A 20,545-nucleotide genomic window follows, 5' to 3' on the forward strand; every position below is an offset into this window, starting at 1 on the left:
TACATTTCTTTAACGAGGTTTACCCTAAAAACATGTTCCAAATCCAAAAGCCCAAAACCCGAAAAATGTTACTGAAAGACGGGTCTAGCTGCTCGCCACTCAAAAACCAATATTCAAGAGGCAAGGCTACTGGAAAGTCTGCTTTATTTCTGAGGCCGGCAACGGGGAGAATGGTGGACTTATGTTCAGAGACTGATTCCTCACTGACAAGTCAGAGGGTAAGCACATTTTTTTTTTTTTTTTTTTTTTTTTGCGGTACGCGGTCTTGTCACTGTTGTGGCCTCTCCCTTTGCAGAGCACAGGCTCCGGACGCGCAGGCTCAGCGGCCATGGCTCACGGGCCCAGCCGCTCCGCGGCATGTGGGATCCTCCCGGACCGCCAGGGGCACAAACCCGTGTCCCCTGCATCGGCAGGCGCACTCCCAACCACTGCGACACCAGGGAAGCCCTGGGCAAGCACTTTTAAAGGGGAGTTTCAGGGGTGTTTAGGCGGAGGGAGGGGGCTACATGCAGAAACAGCCCAGTCAGCTCTGACAGTCACCTTGAAATTGGGCACGTGGTGGTCTGGTCAGCGTCATCTTCATTGTTTTAAGTACAGTTAGTCTTCAGTTCCAGGGTCGGTTTGTTCCCATTTCTTTGAAGCCAGTTCTCAGAACTGTGGCAGCTTATGTCATGGCTACACAGCCTGGTCATCATGTAGTTAATTTCTTTCACCTAGTGGGGGTTTCAGTATCTATAAAACAGCTCAAAGGAGATGGCCCAGAATATTATCTATAGCCCTATGAGGAGGGACTAATGGTCCCCGACTTCATTCAGTGACTAAACTATTATTACTTGGTCTTGTTTTCCTTTGCTTCTGCACTTTCTCACTTCTCTGAATTTATTCTTTGACTAAAGTTTTTCTACAGACAGAAGACAGGCAGAGGGCATGGAGGGGAAGCACCATAGGGTCCTGCTCCATTTCCTCTCCTTGCTACAAGATGAAACTAAGCACGGAAGGTCAGCAGTGCCTCCCTGAAAACCCAGGGTCAGTCTGGGAACGGACACGCCAGGGAGCTGCTCGGGCTGGCCCACCGGACCTCAGTGCCTGCAAGGGGCCGACGAGCCGTGGGCCAAAGGTTCGCCTGGACTCACCTCTTGGCTGGCTCACCACGTGTGTTACCGAACCAGATCTGTCTTGCCAGACGCACAGCAAGCCAAACGCGGAGACACCGAGGTTTGCAGCAAAAAGAGGCAGCCAAACCGGAAGACGGGAGAACAAATCTCAAACCAGCCTCCAGCAAGCAGGCAGCTCGGGGCATTTATGGGATAAGGAATAAAAAACAGCAGGGCGGTCCGAGGCACGGGGAGCGTGCGGGGCGTGGCGAAAGGTGATTGGGAAAAGATGTGGGAATTGGCGGGTAATCGTCTCTCTGCGCAGGTGTAACTAAGATGCAGGCCTCTGCACGTTCAAAACATCATGAAGCAATGGACGCCTGTGGATGCCCAGCTGGAGAGTCGACGGTCCTATCTAGTCTTAACCAGCTCAGCTCAAACTAGATGCCACTGGCTCCAAGTTCCCAGAAAACAACTCAGGCAAACATCTTGTTGTTTATGCAAGTGCAGCTTGGAGGACACACGAGTCTTAAAACGACTTTGATTAGTGAAGGCAGGTGAAGTGGATTTAACCCAGTTTCAAAACCTTCAAAAATCACTCCAAAGAGGAAAATAATATTTGACGGTCAAGTACATTTGTATACACTGCATTCTAACTTTTACTCCTCACTAGTCTCTCAAACAACACAGTAATAGATGAGAAAATAAAGGTGTTTTACCGAGTCCCAGATCATGTGGATTTACTTCTGTGAGTGTGTGAGGTAGGTGTCTACTATTTTTTCCCCCAACTGGTTAGTAAGAGAGAACTTACAGTATAATGGTAGTAGAGTGAAGTGTTCGTGTAAATCCTCCCACAGATAGCAGTGATTAAATCAGGACCAAACATAAAGAACAACTTTCTAAAGGCACTGGGAGGGACTTCCCTGATGGCACAGTGGTTAAGAATACGCCTGCCAAGGCAGGGAACACGGGTTCGAGCCCTGGTCTGGGAGGATCCCACGTGCCGCGGAGCAACTAAGCCCATGCGCCACAACTACTGCGCCTGTGCTCAAGAGCCTGCGAGCCACAACTACCGAAGCCCATGCGCCTAGAGCCCATGCTCCGCAACAAGAGAAGCCACCGCAGTGAGAGGCCCGGGCACTGCACCAAAGGGTAGCCTCTGCTCTCCACAACGAGAGAAAGCCTACACGCAGCAACAAAGACCCAACGCAGCCAAAAATTAATTAATTAATTAAAAAAAAGTTATTAAAGGCACTGGGAAGTTTATCAAAGCAAACACAAACTGGAAGAGGAATGACTCTTGAGAACTGCAACTGAAAGGGATCATTGAAGTTCAATGAACCCCAGACAGGATAAACAAAAACCCTCTCCTAGGCATGCATCATAGTCAAACTGCTGAAATCCATAGAAATCCTGCAAGCAGCCAGAGAAAAAGGACACGTATACAGGGAACATAAGACAATCAGAGACTGACTTCTTGTCAGAAGCTAGAAGAGTTTACAAGGGCATTGTTTTGGGGGTTTTTTTTGCGCACGGTTCGCGGGCCTCTCACTGTTGTGGCCTCTCCCGTTGCGGAGCACAGGCTCCGGACGCGCAGGCTCAGAGGCCATAGCTCACGGGCCCAGCCGCTCCGCGCCATGTGGAATCTTCCCGGACCAGGGCACGAACCCCTGTCCCCTGCATCGGCAGGCGGACTCTCAACCAGTGCGCCACTAGGGAAGCACTACAATGGCATTTTTAAAGTGAGGAAAGGAGAAACTCAACCAGCAAAACAATTCATCAAAAATGAAGGCAGAGTGAAGACATTTTCAGGTAATTATAAAATTGGAGATAACTCATTACCTGCAGACTTACAAGAAATGCTCTTTAAAGGAAATTCTTCAGGTTGAACGGAAAAGGAATATGGTGCCAGATGGCAATGCAGATTGATAGGGAGGAATGTAAAGCCTCAGAAATGGTAAATATGTACAAATATAAAAGGATACCCAGGCACATATATACATACCTGTGTATGTTTTCTTTTCAATTTCTTTCAAAAGTTATATGACTAAAGCAAACATAATGCAGTTTTGTATCAATATTTTGGGGTTTATAACACGTAAATTTCAAGACATTTCAAACCTACCACACAAAGCATATTTGTTTCCACCAGACTCTGGACCAAATTAGTGTCAAGAACTAGGTAAATTAATAAAATGATAAACATTAAAAGAATTTGCTCTTTGCCCCTTTACCTTGGGTTAACTGAACAGACCTACAGAGGCCATCTTCTTTTTTGCTCCACTGGCCTCCATATGTAATTAAATTTAAGCCACTCTATTTTGGAGTTGCCATATGCCAACCCATCGAATCTACCAATTTTCCTGGTCTTTCTACACCTTCGTGTTCTTCCCACATCAGCTTATTCTGTATCTGTCACTGTACTCATTCCTTTGTCCCTCTTTCCCTCCATGACACTCACTCATGTGGCAGATATCTTATTTCTCCAGCTACTCTGCTGTACTTAAACCACTGAACATGGCTGGAGAAAAACATAACCATGCTGACAGGTCCTTCCTACAATTTGTGACTTCAAATTTCAGAGCGAGCTCTCCCCTCACAAGCAATACTATCAGTTTGTCTCATCAATGATCTCTCCCACTTATCTGGAAGAGAAGATACTACTTCAAACCTTTTCCTTTCTCTTCAGACTTCTGCTGTCCCCTCGCTCCCTCTCCTCAGTCTCAGCTCATGGCTTCAACTTTTTAAATATTTTTATAAAAAATATGGAACAGTTCATGGAGTTGTGTGTCATCTTTGCACAGGGGCTATGCTTATTTTCTCTGAATTGTTAGAATTTTAGGATACATGCTGCCACAGCAAACACATGGCTTGTCTTTTATTTCACTGAGAAAACAGAAAGAATTGAAAGAAACACCAAATCTATCAGTTTACCTGATTCATCATCAATTTTTTCCTCTCTACCAGATCGTGTGTCAACTTACAAATAATAATGTAATATCTTTGATCTGGGAGAAAACTCTCCCTTGATCCCATGATCCCTCCCAGTTATTGCACATATATTTGTTCTACTTTATAACAAAGCTCAGTGCTTATCTCCACTTCCTTACATCCGTATGTCTTCTCCACCCACTCCAATCTTGGTCCCTTATGACCTTGGTCCCACTGAAATGGTTTTGTCAAGATCTCCAGTGAAATTCATCTTAGTATGTCTGATAGTAAGTGCTCAGTTTTCATTCTACTCACCTCTCAGCAGAATTTGATACAGATGATCACTCCCTTCTTCTTCTTTTTTTTTTTTTTTTGCGTTATGCAGGCCTCTCACTGTTGTGGCCTCTCCCATTGCGGAGCACAGGCTCCGGACGCGCAGGCTCAGTGGCCATGGCTCACGGGCCCAGCCGCTCCGCGGCATGTGGGATCTTCCCGGACCAGGGCACGAACCCATGTCCCCTGCATCGGCAGGCGGACTCTCAACCACTGCGCCACCAGGGAAGCCCCACTCCCTTCTTGAAACAATTTCATCGTTTGACTTTCAGATCACCACACAGTCCTCATTTTCCTCTGTCCTCCCTGTCTTCTCCTTCTCATTTCTCCTTTGCTGGCTAGCTATTCTTTCCGTTATGACCATGAAATACTGGAGGGCTTCCAGTCCCTGGCCTTGACCTGTGGCTCTTGTCTATGATACTCACTCATTCAGCAATCTTATCCAAGCTGGTGCTGTAACTCCCACTGCTCCACAGATAGCCCCCCACTGATTTCTCTAGTCCTGATGGCACCGTTGAGCTCCAGACTCTCTACCTGACATCTCTACTTAGGTGTCTTAACAGGTACTTCAAATGAAACATTCAAACATAACTGTTTCGCTTTTCCTCCTGTACGCCAAATGTGCTTCTCCCTCAGTCACCCCATTGTTATTAAATGGCAACATCATCCACTCAAGACAAAAAGTAGGAATCATCCTTGATTCCTCCCCTTATCTCTGCCCCTCTCCCAATCCATCAGAAAGTCCTGTATCCTCTTAAGAGCACATCCTAGATCTGTCCACTTTTCTCTATTCCCACCACTATAATTTCAGTTAAAGCTGTTCTTTTATCTGCACTGGCTTCCTCACTGGACTTCCTGCTTCTACTCCTGTCTCCATTCAATCCAATCTCCACACAACAGACAAAATGATCTTTAAAAATGTTAATCATATTAATTGCACTCCCTTTTGGTGTCTTCACACTGCATTGAGAATACAATCCATTTGGCCGTAGTTTGCCAAGTTCCACGTGGTTTGGTCCCTGTTTCACTGTTTTGACTGTATTCCAGCTGTACCATCCTTCCTCAGGCCTGAACACTAGCTATTTCCTCTGCCTGGAATGTGATTCATCTAGACCTATACGTTGCTCCTTCTTGCTGCTCAGTTCTTCATTCAAGTATCAGATAAAATGGTGGAATGACACAGGGAGGAAAATGTAATCCCAGAGCCAAAGTCTTCAGGTTAACATTAGAAAATTCCCAACAACCAGGAAATTGATAGAACTAGGAAAGCAAGGAGTTGGTATGAACTTCAAAGTAGGTACACTTTGTGCCTGAGGTGGAGGAGAAATAATAGCTAGAAAGTGAATTGGGAAATGAAAATAATACCAGCTCTACCTTTGAGCACTATGGTACTTTGGGAGGTTGTAAGGAGAGGCCTCCTCTAAAGAGGGCTGCTTGTGGGACAACCAAGTTTCTGATAAGGCAAGGAAGTGAAGGAAGTAGTCTGAGAAAAAGGCTGAGAATACAGAAGGTCTAAGAATGGCATACAGAAAAGTAGAAAGAATATTACATAAAAATTTGCATAGGGCTTCTCTGGTGGCGCAGTGGTTGAGAGTCTGCCTGCCGATGCAGGGGACACGGCTTCGTGCCCCGGTCCGGGAAGATCCCACATGCCACGGAGCGGCTGGGCCCGTGAGCCATGGCTGCTGAGCCTGCATGTCCGGAGCCTGTGCTCCGCAGCGGGAGAGGCCACAGCAGTGAGAGGCCCGCGTACCGCAAAAAAAAAAAAAAAAAAAAAAATTTGCATAACTACCACATAGATTGTCAGTAATAACATTTTGCTATATTTGCTTCATCTGTCTTTTTTGGTGACTTGTTTCAAGTTATATGCCGATATGAAAATATCAGGACACTTCACCCCTAAATATTTCAGTATGAATTACAAAAGAAGACATTTTTCTGCATAAGTACCATATAAGTGTCACTTCTAATAAAGTCAGTATTATGAAAAAAGGCAGGAGAGAGAGTTAATCTAGATTAAAGAAACTTGTAGATATTACAACTCAATGCATTGGGTGGTCTCTGACTGAATGCTGGCTTGAAAGACTACTTTGGGACAATTTGAGAATTTTGAATATAAACTGGGTATTAAATGGTATTAGGGAATATGTGTTAGTTTTGGTAGATGTATTCAGTATAAATTCTATTTTTGGAAAGTAAAATTTTTAAAGATTTGTTTTCACAAGTTTAAGTTGTTTCATTGCAATTTGTTCCCCAGTCTTCTCATGTTTGATTGACAAAATGTGTTTTCTTAACTTCTTGAGACTAGAGTTCAATTGTCATCTAATTTCTATTGTATTTCTTCTGGTTAGGCCCTGTCAGAAATTAAGCATTTTATTGCTTTCCGCTTTATTTTTGTGCAGCCAATATTTTTCACTGGTATTATTATTATATCTTTGGTAAACTCAAATTGTTGATTCTTTTTGTTTATGTAAATTCTTTCTGGTTAGATTGTTTAAAAGTTTTAAAAAGATATAGTGATGAATATTATCCTACTGTTATTACCATTTTCCAAGGACCTATTTCTAAATTCCATGTTAAATAATCCTATAACTTGGGTGATGGTGCAGTCATGATACCATTTAAATAGAAATAGGGGACCATTGAGTTAGAAAGCACGAATAAGTATAAAAACCAATTTTTCAAAAAAATTCGCATTCTAGAGAGAGACTTAAGAAGTTTCATAGCAAGTGTGACTGTCTAATGAACACATTCTGGTTTCAGCTTATCTTTTTTTTTTTGCATAGGGCAATACATGAAAGAATATACTCTAATAACAAAGTTCATATTTGATAGTAAAATTTGGAGTGATCTTATTTTTGCTTATTTTCTAACTTTTCTCCATGTTCATGTAGCTTTGAAGTAACTTTTAAAAACAAAGGAAAACATTTTAAAGCAAAAATGTTATTGACGGCTAATAGTAGCAAGGAGAGGGGCAAAAAGAAATTTGTTTTTCACGTAAATGTAAAAATGACTACTGCTATCCTTTAAATGCTGAAATGATAGATAATTATTTAAATATAAGTAAGAAATATATCATTAAAATATAATTTTAAATATATCAAATAATCCATAAACAATGAAATCTTAAACACTGTGAACAAAACAATAACTTACAGCGTCTGCGGTCATCCCCAGACCATCATAATACATCACTCCTAGCTGGTAAGTTGCCTGATGATCCTTTTCCTTGATTTCTTCAAACTGTTCTAATGCTTCTTTATACCATCCCTGTAAGCTCCCAGGAAATACTGAATTATTTTCATTATTACCTTAAAGTAATCCCAAATACTTAGTTCCCACCTAACTCTAGCTAGCAGCACCAAATAAAACAAGACAGCAACAAATTTATGGAATTTGCAAGTAAGCTATTGACAACAATCAACACACTATAAAATCGATAAAATAAACCTAAATATGGCAACTGAGGGAACTGACCAGGAGGAACCTGGGTCAGACTCTCTTTGGCTTTCACTCTTACTCTGGGCTATTGCCAAACCGCTGTCTAAATGATAGCCTAGCCCTCTGCTCATTCCAGCCTGCCATATCACCCGCTACTCCTGGAGTCTGAGAAACTTCAGAGATGGGGCCAAAGACTCTGAGAAAAGATAAACATCAGGATATCCGCTACTACTAAATATCCACTATGATATGGCTCTTCCAGTTTTGCCATTTTCTAGCTAGGGAGAAGACACAGAAAAAGAAACATGTGATTCTCCAAAATTATCTTTCTCCCATACTTCCTATGAAAACCTACGTGTTATATGTCATTCATTTAAGGCTCCTCAGCGTTATAGGATATAATAACAAATACGCTGAAGTGTAAGGAACAAAAATGGGGCTTGGGCTTCCCTGGTGGCACTGTGGTGGAGAGTCCACCTGCCGATGCAAGGGACACGGGTTTGTGCCCCGGTCCGGGAAGATCCCACATGCCGCGGAGCGGCTGGGCCCGTGGGCCATGGCCACTGAGAGTGCGCGTCCGGAGCCTGTGCTCTGCAACGGGAGAGGCCACAACAGTGAGAGGCCCGCGTACCTCATAAAAAAAAAAAAAAAAAAATGGGGCTTATGTCTTAATCCACCATGGAAAATGCCTTACGCTAAAGAATAAATCATTTGTAACAGTGGAAAGAGAGTCTGTGAGTTGGAAGGTCATTACTAGGAAGAGCAGGCCAGAGAAAAGCAACTTTTGGAAAACACAGAAACAATTGAATTTCTCTTTTCATAAACTGTAATTAATCAACAAACTGATAAAATTAATAAAAACTGTACCAAAATGCTAAAAAATATTTATCTTAAAGAACATACAACAATGAGTAAATGACTGAGTTGTAAAGATTCATTCTCCTTTCTGGCTAGTGTTTGGCCAACATATAAGAGGGCTGGAAAACTTAGAATACTCTATACAGAGGAAGAGAAAGGAAGTCCTTTTAGTTTTTCATGATTTTAAATACCATATACATGCTGGAAAATCTCAGATATATACTTTCAACTCAGACTTCTCCTTTGAGATCTAGAGTCTTACATGTAGTTTCTACTTTGAAACATGTATACTTGGATGACTGAGGGGAATCTCAAACATAAAATGTCCAAAAACTGACCTCCTGATGGTTCCCTCAAAACTCACTCCTCCCCACTTCTCTATTTTTCAGTCCATGATGCCATTACTTGTATCTCCAAAATAAATCCAGGACCCAGCTCCACCGCTGGGTCAAGATCACCATCCTCTCTTGACCCAACTAGTATAATTTTCCCCTAAACTGGTCTTGGTTCTATGCTTCCCTTCCAATCCATTCATCACAGTCTCAAAACACTTCAATGGCTTCTCACTACATTTTAAACAAGGCTTATCTAGAGTCATTCTCTGCCTCGCTGACCATGACATTGGTCTCTTAATTCCTAGAGCTCACCAAACTCTTCCTCATCTCAGAAACGTTGCATTTGTTCTCCCTTCTACCTGGAATGCACTTCCCTGTGGCTGTTTGCATTAACTGTTTCCTTTTCTTCAAGTTTTAGTTTCAACAACAGGTATTTCCGCCCTATCCCTAAGTTATTCTCTCTCAGAGTACCCAGTTAATTGCTTTCATAGTACTTTAACTTATTTTTAATTATATATTAATTTAATTTCTTCCTCTAGACTGTAAGCTCTATGAAATGGGGCCCATTCTAACCCCCTCATTACTGTATAGCTAGTACCTAGCATAATAGTAGCAAATACTTATAAAGCACTTACTAGGTGCCAGGCCCTGTTAGTATTTTTACAATTAATATACTCTCATAATAGCTCTATGAAATACATATTATTACCCTCTTTTATAGATGAGGAAACTGAGGCACCAAGATGTTAAGCATTTGTGCCCAAGGATACAGTTAACAAGAAATAGAACCGTATTGGAACCTATGCCCAAAGCTGAAAGATCATTCTCTGAACCATTGTGCTACGTGATTCTCACAGTGACAGGTGCGTTATGAGTCCTCAACAAATATTTGTTGCCAGAATGAATGAAGGAGGCATCAAAAGATAAGTAAGTGGGATATAGTTGAACAGCTGCCCAAACATTCAATGGATAGTGAGGGGTTGGGGACAGCTGGTCCCTTTTCACATCTTCCCTTGGGGTTCAATGAACAACTGAAGCTATATTGCTGAAGTTGGAGTGATAGTTTGCATAGGTCCTCCTAGACCTACTTTGCAAACCTCAGCATAATGTGGATAAAGAGGGAAATTCCCTCCTTACTCCATATAGGAACATATAAAGCTGCCTTTAAGTACTAGATAAGAATCAGGATTTTTCATTGTTAATAAAATGAAAATATTTTATAAATGATGTTGAATATATCGGGCAAAATATAAAAATTAGATTTTTAATTTATCATGTGAAAATGGATTTCATACCAAAATGACTCCTATAAATGACATTAATTAGAATGATTTTTATGGAGAAAGGTTGAATATTCCGTAAGCTGGGACCAATTTATCATACTTAAATCCACAACAATTATCTATGGAATTTGACAGAATTTCCCTGGTTTAACAATGTAAGGAACTCTATAGGAAATTTTGCTATGAAGATCTAACAGCAGCTTTATATGAAAACAAATCAACAAAAAATGATACCTCTTCAAAATACAGTTGACCTCGTAGGAAATATGCCAGAGTATCCCCTCTTCTTATTCTTTCCTTCAAGAGGTGCAATGCCTTTTCCACCAAACTAGCATGGCTGTAATGATCTGATTTTTTAAAAAGTAAAGAATTCCATATTTATCCATACAATATGAATTTTCTCTCTTAAAGTAATAAATTAAATAGAATTCATCTGACACTGTACTAGTTTCCCTCCTAGTTCTCATTCCTAAAACTGACCTCCTTAGTTCAAGGAAAAAGCACTACCTTAAAAAAAGAAAGCACTATCACAATACCTGACACTGTGCCTTATATAATTAAGAAATATATTGGCTGGTTGTCAAACTAACCCTCTTTCCTACTAGGCAGGAGTTCTAGTAATGCAGTCTATGTGGAATTCTTTAGACAAAGCTGGCCTCTGGGTGAGTGAAATTCTTAATTTGAGCCTTAATTAGAACTACTCTAACTAGATGAGCTAACCATCCCCAATTTAATTTTTTTAAGTCTATAGAAAAAAATGGTAGCTTTAAATGCTAATTTCAAGTAAAGCATGGTACTGTTCTCTTTAACAGAACTGACATCTGGCTTCTCTTTTCCAGAAGGGTGTCCTAAAGTCCTGAGAGTAAAACCAGGATCAGGATCTCATTATGAAACTTCTTCACTGATGATCTGCTACCAGGTAGCTTCAAGCAATTTCACAGATTCTTACAGAAAAGCTAGAAAACACTGTAAACTTAACCGCTTGCTTGCCAGCAATAAGACTCATATTTCTTGTTTCTTTTGCTCTGGTGTACCTAATTAACTTTTAGTGAAAATATTATCAGGATTTGTACCAGTCTTTTCCTTTCTCCATTGGAAGAGTTTTTGTTTATTAGCAGCATAGTGGGATAGAGAAGTATAAAAGGGGTTCTTGGGCAACTTTTCACTGGTCAACTTCATCCTGTCTCCACAGTAGGTATTCTGTAAATTAAAAAATTATATTAAAAAATAATATGGTAGAATCTTCCCCCAGAAAATGCAAAGAGAGACTCCACTCCAACTTGGCAGTCATTATAAAAAGCATCTTCCTCTCATCACCTAGGGATAGGGCACCAAACTACCAGCTCTGGGATGTGAACATTCCTTCTTAGGAAACCAGGACCCTCTATAGCTATGAGAAGCACAGCACTCCTCCATGTCTGTTTCCACAGCATGGGATTAATGATCAGAGCTGTTTGCAAATCCTTTCTGGCTATGAGATCACACACTCCAGTGAGTCATGTCACCCACCACAGCTGCTGCCACTAGTAGGAATTGGTGACACTGCCCATAGATACAGTTCCTGTGCACTGGTACCTTCCTGTTGCCTTGTAACTGAAGCTCATCAAACTAATCCATTTTAAATGAAAGCATTTGTCTATTTTACCTGGGAATATACTTTATTTTAGCAGTGTTGTTCAGTTTTATCTTCCTGTCTGTATTGGATTGCCATGTTATAAGGTGGATCACAGTTGAAGGGAAAATCAGAGCCTTCATATAAAATGTAGAGGCCACCTCATCTGGGATGAAGGAGTCCAGGTTGGCCTAGGCTCAGGGTAGTGAGACAGCAAACTCAGTTGTTGCTATGCTTTTTTGTTTACTCCTTGGAATTCCACTGTTACAGCAGGCTTTCACCAATCAGGAACAAGCTTCCAGTAAAGGTTCCTGATTGGTGGTGAAGAGAACTCAATAGACCTTTAGTATTATTGGAAAGCAGCATTTATACAATTTTATGATACTATTTTCGACAATAAATTGCTTCATTAATGAGAATGAAGTTGCAGAAAAGGGAGATAATTCAGTATACCAGAGAGAAAAAATCACCGAAGTATCTGTGATTTTGGAAGAGTCACATAATCTTCTTAAGAGTCAATTTCCTCATCTGTAGTTTAGACTATAAGTAGTTTGAACTAGAGGATTTCAAAACGTCTGTCCCTAGATATGTAAAATTCTTTGATTATAGGACTCTAAAAATCTATGGTTGCACTAGTAAATGTAAAAGCTTCCAATGAACTTTAGGGTGAAGCAATATTAGGTGAAGTATTTAGAAGAAAGACAATCCAAATAGGATGATGTCTATAGAACCATCAGTTTACTCAGAAACTGGTTATAGAAGTTTTTATTTCACTGAAGACTTAAGCCCATGTGCTACTGTATCCAAAAAGGCTAAGAAAAAAGTTGACACATTCAGGAAGGTCATCAGAAAAGAAACAAATCAGAAAGCAAAATCCATTTAAACTCACGTTGCCTTCTGTGGTTACAATACTCCACAGGGTTTCTGTTGCTGAAGCTTAAAAGAATATTTGGGGAGGACCTAGAAAATATAAGCAAAGATTTATTGAGCTCTTACTATAGGCCAGGATTTGTTCTTTGTTCTAAGTGCTTTACAGGTACTAACTCCTACAAAACTTTATGAAATACTGGTGGTTATGAGGCCCACTTAATGTGGGAGGAAACTGAGGCACCAGTGAAGAAGTTAAGCAACTTGCCTCAGATCACAGGGCTGGCAGGTGGGACAGCTGGGCTGCCAGAATGCCTGTGTACTTCATCATTATTCCATACTGTTCTCCAAAAAGCAGAGCTAACATGATTGTTTAAAATGGCAGGACTCCCATAAGAGGGTAAGCTAAAATTCAGTACTTTTTAATTTCAGAAAATGAGAACTAAGAGAAGATTTTAAACAGCAAGAATATATGTTTATTTCTGCCAAATCTTGGGATAAGATATAAAATTATAATTTGAAACTTGACAAGTGTTTGCATAGCATGCAGTGAATTTAGAAAATGCTATAATAGAAATTATAGACCTTAATCGATGATGTAAAATCTGAAAGAAATATATGATTGTAAAAGGAAGGGCAGGTGTAGTAGAGACTGACGGTGACCTTCGCAGACCCTCTTTACTAGTTAGTGACCTATCTCCAGTGCTATGAATGTTAATTGCTTAAAGTTGTGCAACCACCACCAATATCTAATTCTGGAACATTTTCATCACTTCAAAAGAAACCCTGTAGAAATTAGCAGTCACTCCCCAATCTTTTCCTCCTTTCAGCCCCTAGCAATCACTAACCTACCTTCTGTCTCTACAGATTTGTCTATTCTGCATACTCCATATAAATGGAATCATACAGTATGTGGCCTTTTGTGTCTGGCTTCTTTTACATAATGTTTACAAGGTTCGTGCATGTTGTAGCATGTATCAGTACTTCGTTCCTATTTTTGGCTGAATAATATTTCATTATACGGATATAACACATTTAAAAAAATCTGTTCATCATCTGATGAACATGTGAGTTGTTTCTAGCTTTTGGCTATCCTGAATAATGCTGGTAGTTTTCACATACTTGTTTTTGTGTAGACATAGGTTTTTAATTCTTTTGGGTATAAACCTAGGAAGGGGATTGCTGGGTCACATAGTAATTCTATGTTTAAGATTTTGAGACATTGCCAAACTGTTTTCCAAAGTGGCTTTTTGCTTTTCCACCAGCAACGTGTGAGGGTTCCACATCCTCACCGACACTGGTGATTGTTCATCTTGCTGATAATAGCCATCCTAGTGAATGTGAAGTGTTATCTTGTGGCTCTGATTTGCATTTCCATAATGAAAAATGATGTTGAGACTCTTTTCATGTGCTTATTGGCCACCTGTGTATCTTATTTGGAGCGATGTTAATCCTTTGCCAATTTTGTAGTTGGGCTGTCCTTTTATTGCTGAGTTATAAACATTCTTTATATAGTCCAGATACTGGACTCTTATCAGGTATATAATTTGCAAATATTTTCTCCTATTCTATGGGGTCTTTTCACTTTCTTGTTTCTTTTGATCCCTCGATTTTTTAAAATTTGATTAAGTCCATTTAAAAAAAATATTCCCAAATCTTTTCTTGTAATTTTTTTCTTTTTTAAAAATCACTTTGAGGTGTTTCTTCCCTCTTTGTTTCCTGGTGCGTGAGGAGAGGGGATTAAGAGCGCTGCTTAAAGGAGCTCCAGAGACAGGCGAGAGCCGCGGCTAAAAGCGCGGACCCCAGAGACGGGCCTGAGACGCTAAGGCTGCTGCCGCCGCCACCAAGAAGCCTGTGTGCGAGCACAGGTCACTATCCACACCTCCCTTCCGGGGAGCCTGTGCAGCCCGCCACTGCCAGGGTCCCGTGATCCAGGGAAAACTCCCCCGGGAGAACACACGGCGCGCCTCAGGCTGGTGCAACGTCACGCTGGCCTCTGCCGCCGCAGGCTCGCCCCGCATCTGCACCCCTCCCCCCCGCCCCGGCCTGAGTGAGCCAGAGCCCCTGAGTCAGCTGCTCCTTTAACCCCCGTCCTGTCTGAGCGAAGAACAGACGCCCTCCTGCGACCTACACGCAGAGGCGGGGCCAAATCCTAAACTGAACCCCTGTGAGCTCTTCGAACAAAGAAGAGAAAGGGAAATCTCTCCCAGCAGCCTCGGGAGCAGTGGATTAAATCTCCACAATGAATTTGATGTAGCCTGCATCTGTGTAATACCTGAATATACAACGAATCATCCCAAATTGAGGAGGTGGACTTTGAGAGCAAGATTTATTATTTTTTCCCCTTTTCCTCTTTTTGTGAGTGTGTATGTGTATGCTTCTGTGTGAGATTTTGTCTGTATAGCTTTGCTTTCACCATTTGTCCTAGGGTTCTATCCGTCTGTTTTCCTTTTTTTTTTACTTAAAAATTTTTTTTCTTAATAATTATTTTTTACTTTAATAACTTTATTTTATTTTATCTTACTTTATTTTATTTTATCCTCTTTCTTTCTTTCTACTTTTTCTCCCTTTTATTCTGAGCCCTGTGGATGAAAGGCTCTTGGTGCTGCAGCCAGGAGTCAGTGCTGTGCCTCTGAGGTGGGAGAGCCAACTTCAGGACACTGGTCCACAAGAGGCCTCCCAGCTTCACGTAATATCAAACAGCAAAAATCTCCGAGAGATCTCCATCTCAACGCCAGCACCCAGCTTCACTCAACGACCAGCAAGCTACAGTGTTGGACACCGTATGCCAAACAACTAGCAAGAAAGGAACACAACCCCACCCATTAGCAGAGAGGCTGCCCAAAATGATAATAAGTCCATAGACACCCCAAAACACACCACCAGACGTGGACCTCCCCACCAGAAAGACAAGATCCAGCCTCATACACCAGAACACAGGCACTAGCCCCTTCCACCAGGAAGCCTACACAACCCACTGAACCAACTTTAACCACTGGCGACAGACACCCAAAACAACGGGAACTACGAACCTGCAGCCTGCAAAAAGGAGACCCCAAACACAGTAAGATAAGCAAAATGAGAAGACAGAAAAACACACTGCAGATGAAGGAGCAAGATAAAAACCCACCAGACCTAACAAATGAAGAGGAAATAGGCAGTCTACCTGAAAAACAATTCAGAATAATGATAGTAAAGATGATCCAAAATCTTGGAACTAGAATAGAGAAAATGCAAGAAACATTTAACAAAGACCTAGAAGAACTAAAGAGGAAACAAGCAATGATGAACAACACAATAAATGAAATTAAAAATACTCTAGAAGGGTTCAATAGCAGAATAACTGAGGCAGAAGAACGGATAAGTGACCTGGAAGATAAAATAGTGGAAATAACTACTGCAGAGCAGAATAAAGAAAAAAGAATGAAAAGAACTGAGGACAGTCTCAGAGACCTCTGGGACAACATTAAACACACCAACATTCGAATTATAGGGGTTCCAGAAGAAGAAGAGAAAAAGAAAGGGACTGAGAAAATATTTGAAGAGATTATAGTTGAAAACTTCCCTAATATGGGAAAGGAAATAGTTAATGAAGTCCAGGAAGCACAGAGAGTCCCATACAGGATAAATCCAGGGAGAAACACGCCAAGACACATACTAATCAAACTGTCAAAATTTAAATACAAAGAAAACATATTAAAAGCAGCAAGGGAAAAACAACAAATAACACACAAGGGAATCCCCATAAGGTTAACAGCTGATCTTTCAGCAGAAACTCTGCAAGCCAGAAGGGACTGGCAGGACATATTTAAAGTGATGATGGAGAAAAACCTACAACCAAGATTACTCTACCCAGCAAGGATCTCATTCAGATTTGATGGAGAAATTAAAACCTTTACAGACAAGCAAAAGCTGAGAGAGTTCAGCACCACCAAACCAGCTTTACAACAAATGCTAAAGGAACTTCTCTAGGCAAGAAACACAAGGAAAAGACCTACAATAACAAACCCAAAACAATTCAGAAAATGGTAACAGGAACATACATATCAATAATTAATGACCTTAAATGTGAATGGATTTAATGCTCCCACCAAAACACAGACTGGCTGAATGGATACAAAAACAAGATCTATATATATGCTGTCTACAAGAGACCTACTTCAGACCTAGGGACACATACAGACTGAAAGTGAGGGGATGGAAAAAAGATATTCCATGCAAATGGAAATCAAAAGAAAGCTGGAGTAGCAATTCTCGTATCAGACTAAATAGACTTTAAAATAAAGACTATTACCAGAGACAAAGAAAGACACTACATAACAATGAAGGGATCAATCCAAGAAGAAGATATAACAATTGTAAATATTTATGCACCCAACATAGGAGCACCTCAGTACATAAGGCAAATGCTAACAGCCATAAAAGAGGAAATCAACAGTAACACAATAATAGTAGGGGACTTTAACACCCCAATTTCACCAATGGACAGATCATCCAAAAATGAAAATAAACAAGGAAACACAAGCTTTAAATGATACATTAAACAAGATGGACTTAATTGATATTTATAGGACATTCCATCCAAAAACAAAAGAATACACATTTTTCTCAAGTGCTCATGGAACACTCTCCAGGATAGATCATATCTTGGGTCACAAATCAAGCCTTGGTAAATTTAAGAAAATTGAAATTGTATCAAGTATCTTCACTGATCACAACGCTATGAGACTAGATATCAATTACAGGAAAAGATCTGTAAAAAATACAAACACATGGAGGCTAAACAATACACTACTTAATAACGAAGTGACCACCAAAGAAATCAAAGAGGAAATCAAAAAATACCTAGAAACAAATGACAAGGGAGACACGACAACTCAAAACCTATGGGATGCAACAAAAGCAGTTCTAAGAGGGAAGTTTATAGCAATACAACCCTACCTTAAGAAACAGGAAACATCTCGAATAAACAACCTAACCTTGCACCTAAAGCAATTACAGAAAGAAGAACAAAAAAATCTCCAAAGTTAGCAGAAGGAAAGAGATCATAAAGTTCAGATCAGAAATAAATGAAAAAGAAATGAAGGAAACGATAGCAAAGAACAATAAAACTAAAAGCTGGTTCTTTGAGAAGATAAACAAAACTGATAAACCATTAGCCAGACTCATCAAGAAAAAAAGGGAGAAGACTCAAATCAACAGAATTAGAAATGAAAAAGGAGAAGTAACAACTAAAACTGCAGAAATACAAAAGATCATGAGAGATTACTACAAGCAACTCTATGCCAATGAAATAGACAACCTGGAAGAAATGGACAAATTCTTAGAAAGGCACAACCTGCCAAGACTGAATCAGGAAGAAATAGAAAATATGAATAGACCAATCACAAGCACTGAAATTGAAACAGTGATTAAAAATCTTCCAACAAAAAGCCCAGGACCAGATGGCTTCACAGGCGAATTCTATCAAACATTTAGAGAAGAGCTAACACCTATCCTTCTCAAACTCTTCCAAAATATAGCAGAGGGAGGAACACTCCCAAACTCATTCTATGAGGCCACCATCACCCTGATACCAAAACCAGACACGGATATCACAAAGAAAGAAAACTACAGGCCAATATCTCTGATGAACGTAGATGCAAAAATCCTCAACAAAATACTAGCAAACAGAATCCAACAGCACATTAAAAGGATCATACACATGATCAACTGGGGTTTACCCCAGGAATGCAAGGATTCTTCAATATACACAAATCAATCAACATGATACATCATATTAACAAATTGAAGGAGAAAAACCATATGACCATCTCAATCGATGCAGAGAAAGCTTTTGACAAAATTCAACACCTATTTATGATAAAAACCCTGCAGAAAGCAGGCATAGAGGGAACTTTCCTCAACATAATAAAGGCCATATATGACAAACCCACAGTCAACATCGTCCTCAATGGTGAAAAACTGAAAGCATTTCCACTAAGATTAGGAACAAGACAAGGTTGCCTACTCTCACCACTCTTATTCAACATAGTTTTGGAAGTTTTAGCCACAGCAATCAGAGAAGAAAAGGAAATAAAAGAAATCCAAATCGGAAAAGAAGAAGCAAAGCAGTCACTGTTTGCAGATGACATGATACTATAATTAGAGAATCCTAAAGATGCTACCAGAAAACTACTAGAGCTATTCAATGAATTTGGTAAAGTAGCAGGATGCAAAATTAATGCACAGAAATCTCTGGCATTCCTATACACTAATGATGAAAAATCTGAAAGTGAAATAAAAAAAACACTCCCATTTACCATTGCAACAAAAAGAATAAAACATCTAGGAATAAACCTACCTAAGGCGACAAAAGACCTGTATGCAGAAAATTATAAGACACTGATGAAAGAAATTAAAGATGATACAAATAGATGGAGAGATATACTATGTTCTTGGATTGGAAGAATCAACATTGTGAAAATGACTCTACTACCTAAAGCAATCTACAGATTCAATGCAATCCCTATCAAACTACCACTGGCATTTTTCCCAGAACTAGAACAAAAAAATTCACAATTTGTATGGAAACACAAAACACCCCGAATAGCCAAAGCAATCTTGAGAACGAAAAACGGAGCTGAAGGAATCAGGCTCCCTGACTTCAGACTACACTACAAAGCTACAGTAATCAAGACAGTATGGTACTGGCACAAAAACAGAAATATAAATCAATGGAACAGGATAGAAAGCCCAGAGATAAACCCACGCACATATGGTCACCTTATCTTTGATAAAGGAGGCAGGAAAGCACAGTGGAGAAAGGACAGCCTCTTCAATAAATGGTGCTGGGAAAACTGGACAGGTACATGTAAAAGTATGAGATTAGAACACTCCCTAACACCATACACAAGAATAAGCTCAAAATAGATTAAAGATCTAAATGTAAGGCCAGAAACTATCACACTCTTAGAGGAAAACATAGGCAGAACACTCTGTGACATAAATCACAGCAAGATCCTTTTTGACCCACCTGCCAGAGAAATGGAAATAAAAACAAAAATAAACAAATGGGATCTAATGAAACTTCAAAGCTTTTGCACAGCAAAGGAATCCATAAACAAGACCAAAAGACAACCCTCAGAATGGGAGAAAATATTTGCAAATGAAGCAACTGATAAAGGATTAATCTCCAAAATTTACAAGCAGCTCATGTAGCTCAATAACAAAAAAACAAACAACCCAATCAAAAATGGGCAGAAGACCTAAATAGACATTTCTCCAAAGAAGATATACAGATGGCCAACAAACACACGAAAGAATGCTCAACATCATTAATCATTAGAGAAATGCAAATCAAAACTACAATGAGATATCATCTCACACCCGTCAGAATGGCCATCATCAAAAAATCTAGAAACAATAAATGCTGGAGAGGGTGTGGAGAAAAGGGAACACTCTTGCACTGCTGGTGGGAATGTGAATTGGTACACCCACTATGGAGAACAGTATGGAAGTTCCTTAAAAAACTACAAATAGAACTACCATATGACTCAGCAATCCCACTAGTGGGCATATAACCTGAGAAAAGCATAATTCAAAAAGTCATGTACCAAAATGATCATTGCAGCTCTATTTACAATAGCCAGGAGATGGAAACAACCTAAGTGTCCATCATTGGATGAATGGATAAAGAAGATGTGGCGGGCTTCCCTGGTGGCGCAGTGGTTAAAAGTCCGCCTGCCGATGCAGGGGACACGGGTTCATGCCCCGGTCTGGGAAGATCCCACAGCCGCTCCGCGGCATGTG

The 20,545-nt window shown here is 40.3% G+C and overlaps 1 protein-coding gene and 1 non-coding gene across 2 annotated transcripts in view; both read right to left on the reverse strand.

Annotated features, from left to right (window-relative positions):
- The window catches only part of LRP2BP (LRP2 binding protein), a 39,829-nt gene extending 28,346 nt beyond the window's left edge, over nucleotides 1–11,483 (reverse strand). Inside the window, exons 1-3 of the mRNA XM_027122640.1 lie at nucleotides 11,349–11,483; nucleotides 10,510–10,622; nucleotides 7,515–7,628 (exon numbers count right to left, since the gene is read on the reverse strand). Coding sequence (XP_026978441.1) covers nucleotides 7,515–7,628; nucleotides 10,510–10,622; nucleotides 11,349–11,454 — 333 coding nt within the window. The 5' untranslated portion in view covers nucleotides 11,455–11,483. The remainder of the gene's footprint in view (nucleotides 1–7,514; nucleotides 7,629–10,509; nucleotides 10,623–11,348) is intronic.
- LOC113629000 (U6 spliceosomal RNA) lies at nucleotides 3,854–3,956 on the reverse strand. The gene has a single exon (XR_003436324.1). It is a non-coding gene; the product is annotated as a U6 spliceosomal RNA (small nuclear RNA).
- Nucleotides 11,484–20,545: the final 9,062 nt, after the last annotated feature.

This window comes from Aethalodelphis obliquidens, unplaced genomic scaffold, assembly GCF_003676395.1.
Source record: "Aethalodelphis obliquidens isolate GAN/ISIS:26980383/991018 unplaced genomic scaffold, ASM367639v1 scaffold25, whole genome shotgun sequence".
Lineage (NCBI taxonomy): Eukaryota > Metazoa > Chordata > Mammalia > Artiodactyla > Delphinidae > Aethalodelphis > Aethalodelphis obliquidens.